Source organism: Loxodonta africana, chromosome 5 (genome assembly GCF_030014295.1).
Source record: "Loxodonta africana isolate mLoxAfr1 chromosome 5, mLoxAfr1.hap2, whole genome shotgun sequence".
Lineage (NCBI taxonomy): Eukaryota > Metazoa > Chordata > Mammalia > Proboscidea > Elephantidae > Loxodonta > Loxodonta africana.
The window spans coordinates 115,072,625-115,086,174 of NC_087346.1; the positions used below are offsets into that span (position 1 = coordinate 115,072,625).

Consider the following 13,550-nt stretch of genomic DNA (forward strand, 5'->3'; position numbering starts at 1 on the left):
AAATCAGGTCAAGTCCAAAGAACACTTGCTTTGTATTCTTAAGGGATGAATGACATTGAAAGTAAAGTTTCTTTTACCCTTTTGGTGTTGAGGGTTTTGCAGTTGTTTGTTTTGTCTTATTTTTCATTCTTAAATAAAGGTTTGGGTTTTAGTAGCTTTTGGAAGGATGAGGGTACAGAAAACTATAGAGATGTTATATAATGGAAAATTAAATGTTCATTTATTCACTTGCCTCAGCAATTCTCAAGGTGTGATCCACAAACCCCTTAGGAATATCCAAGATTTGGGGGAGTCTGTGAGGTCAAAATTTTATCGTTTCAAATTTTTTATATTACCAAGACATTGTTTGTCTTTTTCACTGATGATTCAAAAGCAATGATAGATAAATCTGCTGGTGCCTAGCTCAAACAGTGGCACCACTGTAGTAGTCGACATTGTATTCTTTACCACCACGCTTTCACATTTAAAAAAAAAAAAAAAAGCCAGTTTCACTTACGCATGTCTTTGATGAAGCAGTAAAAAGTAATACCTTTATTAAATCTTGAGCCTTGATACCGAACCTACTGCCATCGAGTTGACTCTGGCTCATGGCAATTCCACGTATTTCAGAGTAGAACCAGGCTCCATAGGGTTTTCATGGCTACGACCTTTCAGAAGCAGATCGCAAGGCCTTTCTTCTGAGGAGCCTGTGAGTAAACTCAAACCTCCAACTTTTTAGTTAGTAAACAAGTGCTTAACTGTTTGCATCACCCAGGTATACATATTATTAATATTGTGCATGACAAAATGGGGAGTCCGTGTCAAGCACCTCTGCTGCATACCAAAGTGTGATAAAGCAGCACCTTCCGGGTTGTTTGAGTGGCGAAGTGAACCAACCATTTTTTTCACAGAGAACCGTTTTCACTGAAAAGAATGACAGACAAACTTGATTATTCAGAGTTGGGAATCTGGCAGACGTTTTCTCAAAAATGAACGAAGTGAGCCAGTCAATTCAAGGAAAACAGCTTACAATATTTATTACCAGTAATAAAATTTCAACTTTAAAGCAAAAACCTGGATTTTGGAAAACTTGTATCTACCACCACGGTTTTCACAACTTCCCACGACTGAAACACTGTTCGGAACATCGAGGATGATGTGAACTAAAGTGATATTTTTATATTGTGTAATGAAATGTGTCAACATATGGAAGATCAGCATAACTCGGTGAACTAATACTTTTCAAATGACCATGGGTAAGAGATCCATTCAACGTTCAAGGTCGACTAATGGATTTTAATGTAATAGAGTACAAAAAGTTCACTGATGTAATTTCACATTCCGTGCTGCAACTAACCTTTAAAAAAAAAAAATTGCTACTTGTTGAGTTTTGACATAGGTGATTAAAAAACTGTTGCTGCAGTGTATCGACAGGGAACTAACAGAGATTCAAGCCAGGTTCAGAAGAGGAAGTGGAATGACGGATATTCATGGCTAATGTCAGATGGATCTTGGCTAACAGTACAATACCAAAAAGATGTTTACCTGTGTTCTGTTGACTATGCAAAGGCGTTGGACTCCGTGGATCATGACAAATTATGGATAACACTGAGAAGAATGGGAATTCCAGAGCACTTCATTATGCTCATGAGGAATCTGTGCATAGAACAAGAGGCAGTCGTTAAACCAGAACAAGGGGATACTGCATGGTTTAAAGTCAGGAAAGGTGTGCATCAAGGTTGTATCCTTTCACCATACCTATTTTTTTATTTAATCTGTATGCTGAGTAAATAATCCGAGAAGCTGGACTATATGAAGAACACAGCATCAGGATTGGAGGAGGACTCACAGACAACCTGTGATATGCAGATGACACAACTTTGCTTGCTGTAAGAGAAGAGGACTTGAAGCATTTACTGATGAAGATCAGAAACTACAGCCTTCAGTATGAACTACACCTCATCCAAAAATCCTTATAACTGGACCAATAAACAGCATCATGATAAACGAGAATATTGTAGTTGTCAAGGATTTCATTTTACTTGGATCCACAATCAACACCCATGGAAGCAGCAGTCAAGAAATCAAACAGTGTATTGTATTGTGCAAATCTGCTGCAAAAGGCCTCTTGCAAGTGTTGAAAAGCAAAGATGCCCAGGCCATAATGTTTTCAATCACCTCATATGCATCTGAAAGCTGGAAAATGAATAAGAATACTGAAGAAGAATTGATGCGTTTGAGTGTGGTATTGATAAAGAATATCAAATACACCATAGACTGCTAGAAGAACAAACAAGTCTCTCTTGGAAGAAGTACAGCCAGAGTGCTCCTTGGAAGCTAGGATGGTGAGATTCCATCTCACATACTTTGGACATGTTATCAAGAGGGGCCAGTGCCTGGAGAAGGGCATCATGCTTGGTAAGGATGAGCAAAAAAGAGGAAGACCCTCTGTGAGATGGATTGACATAGTGGTAGCAACAATGGGCTGAAACATAGCAATGAGTGTGAGGATGGCACAGGACAAGACAGTGTTTCCTTGCATTGTGCATAGGATTGCTGTAAGCCAGAACCAACTCAACATCACCTAACAGCATCAAAGAATATCCACATTTGGAAAAGATCGTTAAAATACTCCTCCTCTTCAAGGGAAATGAACAGACACTTCACCAAAGAAGACATTCAGGCAGTTCACAGACATAAGGAAATGCTCATGATCACTAGCCATTAAAGAAAAAAATTTGAGAAATGTAAATCAAAACTACCATGAGATACCATCTCACACCAGCATTACTGGCATGAATCAAAAAAACAGAAAATAACAAATGTTGGAGAGACTGTGGACAGATTGGAAGGAACTCTTATGCACTGCTGGTGGGAATGCAAAATGGTACAACCATTTTTGGAAAATGATATGGTGCTGCCTTAGAAAGCTAGAAATAGAAATACCATATGATCCAGCAATCCCACTCCTGGGAATATATCCTAGAGAAATAAGAGCCATCACACAAATAGACATATGCACACCCATGTTCACTGAAGCATTATTCACAGTAGCAGAAAGATGGAAACAACGTAGATGCCATCAACAGATGAATGGATAAAGAACCTATGGTACCTATGCACAATGGAGTACCATGCAGCGATAAAGAACAATGATGAATCTGTGAAGCCTCTTACAACATGGATGAATCTGGAGGGTATTATGCTGAGTGAAATAAGTCAATCACAACAGGACAAACATTGTATGAGACCACCACTATAAAAACTCATAAAAAGGTTTAGGGTTTAGACACAGAAAAACAATCTTTGATGGTTACAAGGGAGGGGAAGGATGGGGATGGAAAACACTAAATAGACAATAGGTGAGTGATAACTTTGGTGAAGGGTAAGACAGTACACAATACTGGGGAAGCCAGCATAGCTTGCATAAGGCAAGCTACTGGAAGCTCCATTAAAAAAAAAAAAATCCTAGTGCCGTCGAGTCAATTCCAACTCATAACGACCCTTTAGGACAGAGTAGAACTGCCCCACAGAGTTTCCAAGGAGCACCTGGCGGATTCAAACTGCCAACCCTTTTGTTAGCAGCCGTAGCACTTAACCACTATGCCACCAGGGTTTCCATGTGGAAGCTCCATAGATACTTCCAAATTCCCTAAGGGACCAACTTACTGTGTTGAGGGCTGTGGGGACCATGGTCTCAGGGAACATCTAGCTCAATTGGCAAAACATAGTTTGTAAAGAAAATGTTCTACATTTTACTTTGGTGAGTAGCGTCTGGTGTCTTAAAAGCCTGTCAGCAGCCATCTAAGATACTCCCCTGGTCTCACCCCTTTGGGAGCAAGGGAGAATGAAGAAAACTAAAGACACGAGGGAAAGATTAGTCCAAAGGACTTATGAAAACAATTACCATGGCCCCCACCAAGGATTTCATTTTACTTGGATCCACAATCAACACCCATGCAAGCAGCAGTCAAGAAATCAAAAGACACATTGCATTGGGCAAATCTGCTGCAAAGGACCTCTTCAAAGTGTTGAAGAGCAAAGATGTCACCCTGAAGACTAAGGTGCACCTGACCCAAGCCACGGTATTTTCAATCACATCATATGCATGTGAAAGCTGGACAATGAATAAGGAAGACCGAAGAAGTGTTGACACCTTTGAATTGTGGTGTTGGTGAAGAATATTGAATATACCACGGACTGCCAAAAGAACGAACAAATCCATCTTGGAAGAGGTGCGGCCAGAATGCTCCTTAGAGGCAAGGATGGCGAGACTGCGTCTTACATACTTTGGACATGTTGTCAGGAGGGATGAGTTCCTGGAGAAGGACATCATGCTTGACAGAGTACAGGGTCAGCGGAAAAGAGGAAGACCCTCAAAGAGGTGGATTGACACAGTGGCTGCAACAATGAGCTCAAGCATAACAACGATTGTAAGGACAGCACAGGACCGGGCAGTGTTTCGTTCTGTTGTGCATAGGGTCGCTATGAGTCGGAACTGACTCGACGACACCTAACAACAACAACGACCAGACTGAGTCCAGTACAACTAGATGGTGCCCAGCTACCACCACTGACTGCTCTAATAGGGATCATAATAGCAGGTCCCAGACAGAGCTGGAGAAAAATGTAGAACAAAATTCTAAATCACAAAAAAAGGCCAGACTTACTGGCCTGACAGAGACTGGAGAAACCTTGAGAGTATGGCCCATGGACACCCTTTCAGCTCAGTAATAAAGTCACTCCTGAGGTTCACCCTTCAACCAAAGATTAGACAGGCCCATAAAACAAAATGAGACTAAAGGGGCACACCAGCCCAGGGGCAAGGACTAGAAGGCAGGAGGGGACAGGAAAACTGGTAATAGGGAACCCACAGTTGAGAACGGAGAGTGTTGACATGTCGTGGGGTTGTTAACCAGTGTCATAAAACAGTATGTGTACTAACTGTTTAATGAGAAACTAGTTTGTTCTCTAAACCTTCATCTAAAGTCCAATTAAAAAGAAAAAAAATTACTCCCCTTTATAACTGCATATCTCCGTGAAGCTGAATCTGCTGCATAAATTTCAACCAAAACAACATATGAGAACCTGTCTGTCTCCTATTAAGCCAGACATTAAAGAGAATGTAAAAATATATAACAATGCTGATTTTTCCCACTAAATTTTTTTGTTTTGGAAAATAGTCATTTTTCATAAAAGTTGTTTGTGTTATGTTTTGGGTATTGTTTTTTTAGATAACTCAGTGAGTATTTTTTAATTTTTTGTTTTAATTTCTAATTTGATATTGTCAGATATAAACCACATAAACAAAAACTGTTTTCCTCAATAAATTTTTAAGAATGCAAATGAGTCCAGAGACCAAAAAAAAATACAAAAACTACTGATTTGCTTCAATCAACCAAATGCTAAACCTGCCTACCCCAGCAGCAGGCTTTTTTTTTTCCCTTCAGTGTGATCTTGACATGAATCTTCAGCCTCCTCTGACTCTAACCAATGGTAATTGCAAGACTTGGTTGGAACCAAATATGATTATTTTTGATAATTTGCTTACATTGGCCAAGGCACCTAACTAGCATGCCACATAGCAGAAGCATGCAAGGCAGGAAGTAATCATAAGAAATCTTCTGTTATTTTGTAGATTTCCAACTTGGTTGGATTAATTGCAGACATTTATAAGTTTGAACAAAACATAGCCAAAGGATGTAACATCAGATCCTATATCCTTAATCACAGAATACCCCGTAGAGAAAGGTAACCTCCTAGTTTTATGGGCTACACCATGGCCTGACTTAAGCAGCCCTTCCTGGCTGCTTTAACCAAAGACTTGAAAATAAAAAAAAAAAAAATTTTTTTAATGGCATTTATGGAGCACCTGCTACATGCCAGGCACTGTGCTTAGTACTCTACATCTGTAACCTCATTTTAACTCAAAACCCTTCAAGGGTAGGTAGCTTTACTCCATCTTGGGGATCTATTATAAATAACCCAGCATGACACAGCTAGTAACAGAACCAAGCCTGCTGTGTCTCCAGAACTCATCCCACTGTCTTTTCCCTTTATACCAACACCACTCTGCCTGTCTCATCCATACTTTGTACTAACACACTTTGTCCTAATAAATTAGGCTTTGAACAGTACTGTGGAATGTGTGCATAAATAAAATATTGTATTACACCGTACCATGGGTTTTTAATTTTTCATCTCTACCAGTGATTTCAAAAAAAAAAAAAAGTTATTCAGTTATTTTTATATTTTTATTTGATTTTTTATTAGTAATTATAAGTTTTTGTTTGTTAACCACTACTCCCTTTATCTGCCAGTGTCAGTTGCCATGGAGTCAATTCCAATTCATGACAACCCCGTGAAAGTCAGAATAGAACTGTGCTGCACAAGGTTTTCAGTGGCTGATTCTTCAGTAGATCACCAGGCCGTTCTTTCCAGGCACCTCTGGGTGAACTTAAACCTCCAAACTTGACTAGTTACTGAGCACTTTAACCACTGTCGCCACCCAGGGACTCCTCACTTCATCTAAACCAAAAACCAAACCCGTTGCCGTCGAGTTCATTCTGACTCATAGCCACCCTACAGGACAGAGAAGAACTGCCCCATAGAATTTCCAAGGAGCACCTGGTCAATTCAAAGTGCCAACCTTTTGGTTAGAAACCATACCTCTTAATCACTAAGCCACCACGGTTTGCTGGGATAACAGAAGACTTTAAAATATACCCCAGAATTCAGGCACACCCTCAAAGGGCCAGATACCTGGAATCATTGGTGTTCCCTGGCCCTCTGTGAGTAGCTTTTATGAATCCTTTCTGGTCCAGTGCCAACAACTTTATTGAGAGATAGTAAGACAGCTCCCTAAGATTCTCATCCGTATTGTTAACAAGTTCCTCACTAGGGTTCAGAGTTACTTTGTCCTGTCTTAATGCCCAAAGCAGTGGGCTTTGATAGAACAGTTAGTTTGTTTTTGTTTTTGGTAGACCCTGAGACTCAGTTATCAAGTCAGCTTGCTTTCTTCATCATGGCTGTTAGAAATTTAAAGTTTTAAGTTGTGGCCCGCCTTTATAGCAACTCCATCAGACTTCTTAAAGTGTTTTTTAAAGTAACCTCATTTCTGGCTCTGTTGTGTGTCTCTTGGTTTTCCTTCTTTTTTACAATGCTTTCTAAATTCATTTATCTTTGAAAGGATTCTAAGAGGAGCACATTACTTTTCTTCTCTAACAAACCTTTCTTCTTCTCATACAGGTACTGCCTTTGGAAACGGGAAAACCTCTGATTATCTGCTGCTGGGGAACTTTGTTTACACTGTGAGTGAGAACATTTGCCTCCTTTGCATGTAAAAGGGCATCTTTTCATACGTTCTCTTCCCCACTCCCCCGCCCCCGCCATTTAAATGTATACATTTCTGTATTTAAGGGTTGTTTACACTTTCCTTTAATGATGAAATAAGCTGTTTTGACTTCCAAAGATTATTTTATGTTAGGTTTTTAAAATATCATTTGGATTCACTGACATCAGAGGACCTCGGTTCCTACTGTTTTCAGTATTCCCTCTTTACTCCTTGTGCCCCGTTTGGGCTTTCCTTTTCTTGTCCCTTTGTTCTCAATTTTGTCAGCCCCATTGTTAATGCTTTCTTGCTTCCCAAACTTTATAGCAAATATTATCAAGCTAATTCTGGGCCTGTAACCAGTATAATTATTCTGGAGTCTCATGACAATTAAAATGGGAGAGAAGTCTCCAGGCTTTGGGACCCTTAACTGGTGCAAGGCATGGAAGCCACTCTGTAAGTCAATGTGCTATGTGCTTATGGAGGATACTCAGATGTGTGAGTCCATCTCTGTCATTAAAGAGCTGAAAACATTTTAAAACCATTTCCCCCTTAAAAGTCAAAAGCATTACTTGACTGCTAATGCCCAAGGTCACATAATTAGTATCCGATAAAAGTTTACTCCAACCTTCAACTCTGAATTCCCCGCCCAATGCTCTTCATCTGTCTCCTGTGCCCCACTCCTGACAAAGCCTCCAGTGTATGGGAGGGCAGCATACTGTTCTAAATACAAAAGGGCTATCAGTATGACTGATTCAGTTGGCAGAAGAACTATTATATGGTGTTTAACTATCAAGTGTGTAAATAACTGAATGATAGAAAGCTAAGGTCTGTAGGTAACAGAGGGATTCAGCATTTTGGCATCTCCAGTGTCTCCTTTCTGTTGACATCAACTCACTGAAGTAGTTAAGAGAAAAACAAAAGTATGTCTGGAGGCTGTGGTTTGACCTTATACAACATGATTGCAAAAACAGAAATATACAAATACTTGATGGAATAAGTTAGAAATTAATCAGACAACCGCTCTGACTGGGATCACAACAGAGGGTCCCAGACAGAGCTGGCAAAAAATGTAGACATACTGGTCTCACAGAGACTGGCGGAACCCCCAAGATTATGGCCCTAGAACACTCTTCCAACCTGACACTGAAGCCATTCCTAGAGACCGCCTTCTACTCAAACAATAGACAGGCCCATAAAATAAGCAGTAAATGCCCTGACAGGGAACACAACAGAGAACCCCTGAGGGAGCAGGAGAGCAGTGGGATCCAGACCCCAAATTCTCATAAGGCCAGACTTAATGCTCTGACTGAGACTAGAAGGACCCCAGCGGTCATGGCCCCCAGACCTTCTGTTGCCCCAGGACAGGAACCATTCCCAAAGCCAACTCTTCAGACATGGATTGGACTGGACAATGGGTTGGAGAGGGATGCTGGTGAGGAGTGAGCTTCTTGGATCAGGTGGACACTTGAGACTATGTTGACATCTTCTGCCTGGAGGGGAGGTGAGAGGGTGGAGGGGGTTAGAAGCTGGCAAAATGGACACGAAAAGATAGAATGGGGGGAGAGAGCAGGCTGTCTCATTAGGGGGAGAGTAATTGGGAGTGTGTAGCAAGGTGTATATGGGTTTTTGTGTGAGAGACTGACTTGATTTGTAAACTTTCACTTAAAGCACAATAAAAATTATTAAAAAAAAAAAAAAGCAATAATAACCCGAAAGGAACATGTTTCTTAGAACTATCAATTATATAAGATCAAAAGGGCAATATTCGCCCAAAAGCAAAGATGAGAAGGCAGAAAGGGGTAGAAAATCAGGACGAAAGGAAACAGGGAGCCCACGGTGTAAATGGGAAGAGTGCTGACACATTGTGAGAAATGAAGCCAAGGCCATGAAATGCTTTATGTACAATCAAATGGACGTATAATTTGCCTGTAAACTTTCACCTACTGCACAATAAAAAAAAAAAAAAAAAAGACATTAATTAGAGTATACATTATGGATGTGGCACAAGTGGTTAAGCACTCAGCTGCTAACCGAAAGGTTGGCAGTAACCCATTCAGCTGCTCCTTGGTAGGAAGACCTGGTGATCTGTTCCTGTAACGATTATGACCAAGAAAAACCTATGGGGCAGTTCTGTTCTGTCACACAGGGTTGCTATGAGTCAAAATCAACTCAAAAGCACCCAAAAACAACAACAACAAAATACATCATGGATGTCTTCTGTGGATACTTTAAAGTACCCTAGGTCCTAGAAGGGTATTTTTCTTTAATTTATTTTAAACTCTCTTATTTTAGAACTTTTTATGTGGCTTAGTTTAATCAGTAGTTACACTTCAGTAAGAGTTTTATTTCCGCAGGCATTAATCCTAAATTGCCATTAGTATCCTGCTGAGAAAGCCCAACTGTCTTACTTTAACTGAACTTTACAATTCCACTGGGTCATAATACAAATACAGATGCTCTGTGCAAACCTTTAAAGTGCCCGAAGGTCTGACTAGGCACTTCAAGCATTTGTTGATCACCAGTGCTAGACAGGAAGCCCTGGTGGCGTAGTGGTTAAGTGCTACAGCTGCTAACCAAAGGGTCAACAGCTCGAATCCACCAGGCGCTCCTTGGAAACTCTGTGGGACAGTTCTATTCTGTCCTACAGGGTCGCTATAAGTCGGAATCGAATCAACAGCACTGGGTTTGGTTTTTTTTTTTTTTTGGTTAGTGCTAGACAATCATCACATGCTCATCACCACGAATAATAGAAAGAGCTTAGAGTTCACTTGACTGTTGTCGTTAGGTGCTGTCAAGTCATTTCCGACTTATAGCAACTCTGTGCACAACAGAACGAAACACTGCCTGGTCCTGCACCATCCTTACAGTCTTTGTTATGCCTGAGCTCATTGCTGCAGCCACTGTGTCAATCCACCTCTTTGAAGATCTTCCTCTTTTCCACTGACGTGGTACTTTGCCAGGCATGATGTCCTTCTCCAGGGACTGATCCCTCCTGAGAACACGTCCAAAGTATGTAAGATGCAGCCTCGCCATCCTCGCTTCTAAGGAGCATTCTGGTTGTACTTCCTCCAAGACGGATTTGTTCATTCTTTTGGCAGTCCATGGTATATTCCATATTCTTCACCAACACCACAATTCAAAGGCATCAATTCTTTGGTCTTCCTTATTCATTGTCCAGCTTTCTCATGCATATGATGCGACTGGAAATACCAGGGCTTGGGTCAGGTGCACCTTAGTTTTCAAGGTGACATCTTTGCTCTTCAACACTTTAAAGAGGTCCTTTGCAGCACATTTACCCAATGCAATGCGATGTTTGATTTTTTGACTGCTGCTTCCATGGCTGTTGATTGTGGATCCAAGTAAAATGAAACCCTTAACAACTTCAACCTTTTCTCCTTTTATCATGATGTTGCTCATTGGCCCAGTTGTGAGGATTTTTGTTTTCTTTATGTTGAGGCGCAGTCCATACTGAAGGCTGTGGTCTTTGATCTTCATTAGTAAGTGCTTTAAGTCCTTCAAGTGCTTCAAGAAATACAAGATTTTTATCAGCTTCGGCAGTCTGCAATTGATCAAACACGCAATCAGGATGCATTGATAATTACTGGTGATTTGAATGCGAAAGTTGGAAACAAAGAAGGAGGGGGATTGGTAGTTGGAAAATATGGCCTTGGTGATAGAAACAATGCCAGAGATTGAATGATAGAATTTTGCAATACCAATGACTTCTTCATTGCAAATACCTTCTTTCACCAACATAAACAGTGGCTGTACACATAGACCTTGCCAGATGGAATACACAGGAATCAAATTGACTACACCAGGGGCCAACTATGGAACAGAACATCAATTGCTCAAGCTGAAACTGAAGAAAATCAGAGCAAGTCTACAAGAGCCAAAATATGACCTTGAGTACATCCCACCTGAATTTAGAGACCATCTGAAGAATAGATTTGACACATTGAACACTAGTGACTGAAGACCAGACAAGTTGTGGAAGGACATCATACATGAAGAAAGCAAGAGGTCACTAAAAAGACAGGAAAGAAAGAAAAGACCAAGATGGATGTCAGAGGAGAAAACTTGTTCACAGACGTCCAGCAGCTAAAGCAAAAGGAAGAAATGATGAAGTAAAAGAACTGAACAGAACATTTCAAAGGGTAGCTTAAGAAGACAAAGTATTGTAATGATATGTCCAAAGAGCTGGAGATAGAAAACCAAAAGGGAAGAACATACTCGGCATCTCTCAAGCTGAAAGAACTGAAGAAAAAATTGAAGCGTCGAGTTGCAATAATAAAGGATTCTATGGGGAAAATATTAAACAACACAGGAAATATCAAAGGAAGATGGAAGGAATATACAGAGTCATTATACTGAAAAGAATTAGTCCATGTTCAACTATTTCAAGAGGTAACGTAGGATCAGGAACCAGTGGTAGTGAAGGAAGAAGTCCAAGCTGCTCTGAAGGCATTGGCGAAAAACAAGGCTCCAGGAATTGGTGGAATATCAATTGAGATGTTTCATCAAATGGGTGCAGTGCTTGAGGTGCTCACTCATCTATGCCAAGAAATATGGAAGACAGCTTCCTGGCCAACTGACTGGAAGAGATCCGTATTTATGCCCATTCCCAAGAAAGGTGATCCATCCGAATGTAGAAATTATCGAACAATATCATTAATATCATAAGCAAGTAAAATTTTGCTGAAGATCATTCAAAAGCAGCTGCAGCAGTGTTTCGACAGGGAACTGCCAGAAATTCAAGCCAGTTTCAGAAGAGGACGTGGAACCAGGGATATCATTGCTGATGTCAGATGGATCCTGGCTGAAAGCAGAGAATACCAGAAGGATGTTTACCTGTGTTTTATTGACTCTGCAGAGGCATTCGACTATGTGGATCATAACAAACTATGGATAACACTGCGAAGAATGGGAATTCCAGAACACTTAATTGTGCTCATGAGGAACCTTTACATAGATCAAGAGGCAGTTGTTTGGACAGAACAAGGGGATACTGATTGGTTGAAAGTCAGGAAAGGTGCGGGTCACAGTCGTATCCTTTCACCATACCTAGTCAATCTGTATGCTGAGCAAATAATCTGAGAAGCTGGACTATATGAAGAAGAATGGGGCATCAGGATTGGAGGAAGACTTATTAACAACCTGCATTATGCAGATGACACAGCCTTGCTTGTTGAAAATGAAAAGGACTTGAAGCACTTACTAGTGAAGATCACTTGACTAGCAACAATATTTTAAATTTTATTATTAATTATAAATACATGATAATATAAATGATAATAATAGGCAATGCATCAGTGCTGACCACTGTTCTGAACGTTTCATGTTTAGTGTTTTACACTCAAAAGAAAACCCTGAGATAGGTATGCGTTTATTAGTTCCAATTTACAGATAAAGGAGACCCAGAGAAGTGAAGTAACTTTCCTTGTTAATTCACCAAAACAGTTAATAAGTGATGCTGTCTTGATCATAGATTTTCTGACTCCAGGATGTGTGCATTTAATAATTACGCTGTACTACAGAAAACAGAGGTTAATTAAACCCTGGTTCCCTTGTTACAGAATTGGCGGCATGGTCACTGTCAAGGGGTGTGTACACCACTGAGGGAGTAGCAGACTCTTATATCCTACTTTGCAGAGTTTTAAGTAGGTAAAGTTACAGAGTAAGTGTTTAGGTTTGTTAATATCCAGCTATTTTATTTTTATAATTTTCTTTAAAAGTAAGTTGGACTTTAAGTATTAAAGGTGACAAAGTTAAAGGAAGCTTGAAAACCCTTGTTAATGTAAACGTATAGTCTTCACCCATGTTCCTGAGTAATTCAGAAAGGAGGGAGACACACTCAGGAGCCTCATGTATAAGGCTGTGAAGGTCAGGAGGAGCAAGGAAGAGCATAAGGGTGATGCTAGCAGTTCTGTCTCAGTGATCATAATGGTCACCCACCCAGCTAATTCACTTGTTTGTTTGCTTATTAGACATACAAAGCAAGCTACAAATAATGAACTAGCCCCATTGTCTGATTCAAAGATACCACTTCTTTACAAACCTCACTTTCATTCATTTGATGAACTATCATATTTATGAAATAAAATAACATTTTTCCTTCTCTTTTAGTTTGTGGTGATAACTGTGTGTTTGAAAGCTGGATTGGAGACGTCATATTGGACATGGGTAAGAGTACCTCTAATCAGAATTAAGAAATGTCACATTTACACTTCTGTTATTT

The 13,550-nt window shown here is 40.2% G+C and overlaps 1 protein-coding gene across 4 annotated transcripts in view; it reads left to right on the plus strand.

Moving 5' to 3' along the window:
• The window catches only part of ATP8A1 (ATPase phospholipid transporting 8A1), a 256,187-nt gene that overhangs the window by 205,127 nt on the left and 37,510 nt on the right, over positions 1–13,550 (plus strand). For all 4 annotated transcript variants that reach the window (XM_064285868.1, XM_064285867.1, XM_064285869.1 and 1 more), the window contains 2 exons: positions 7,228–7,289; positions 13,439–13,495. In XM_064285868.1, coding sequence (XP_064141938.1) covers positions 7,228–7,289; positions 13,439–13,495 — 119 coding nt within the window. The remainder of the gene's footprint in view (positions 1–7,227; positions 7,290–13,438; positions 13,496–13,550) is intronic.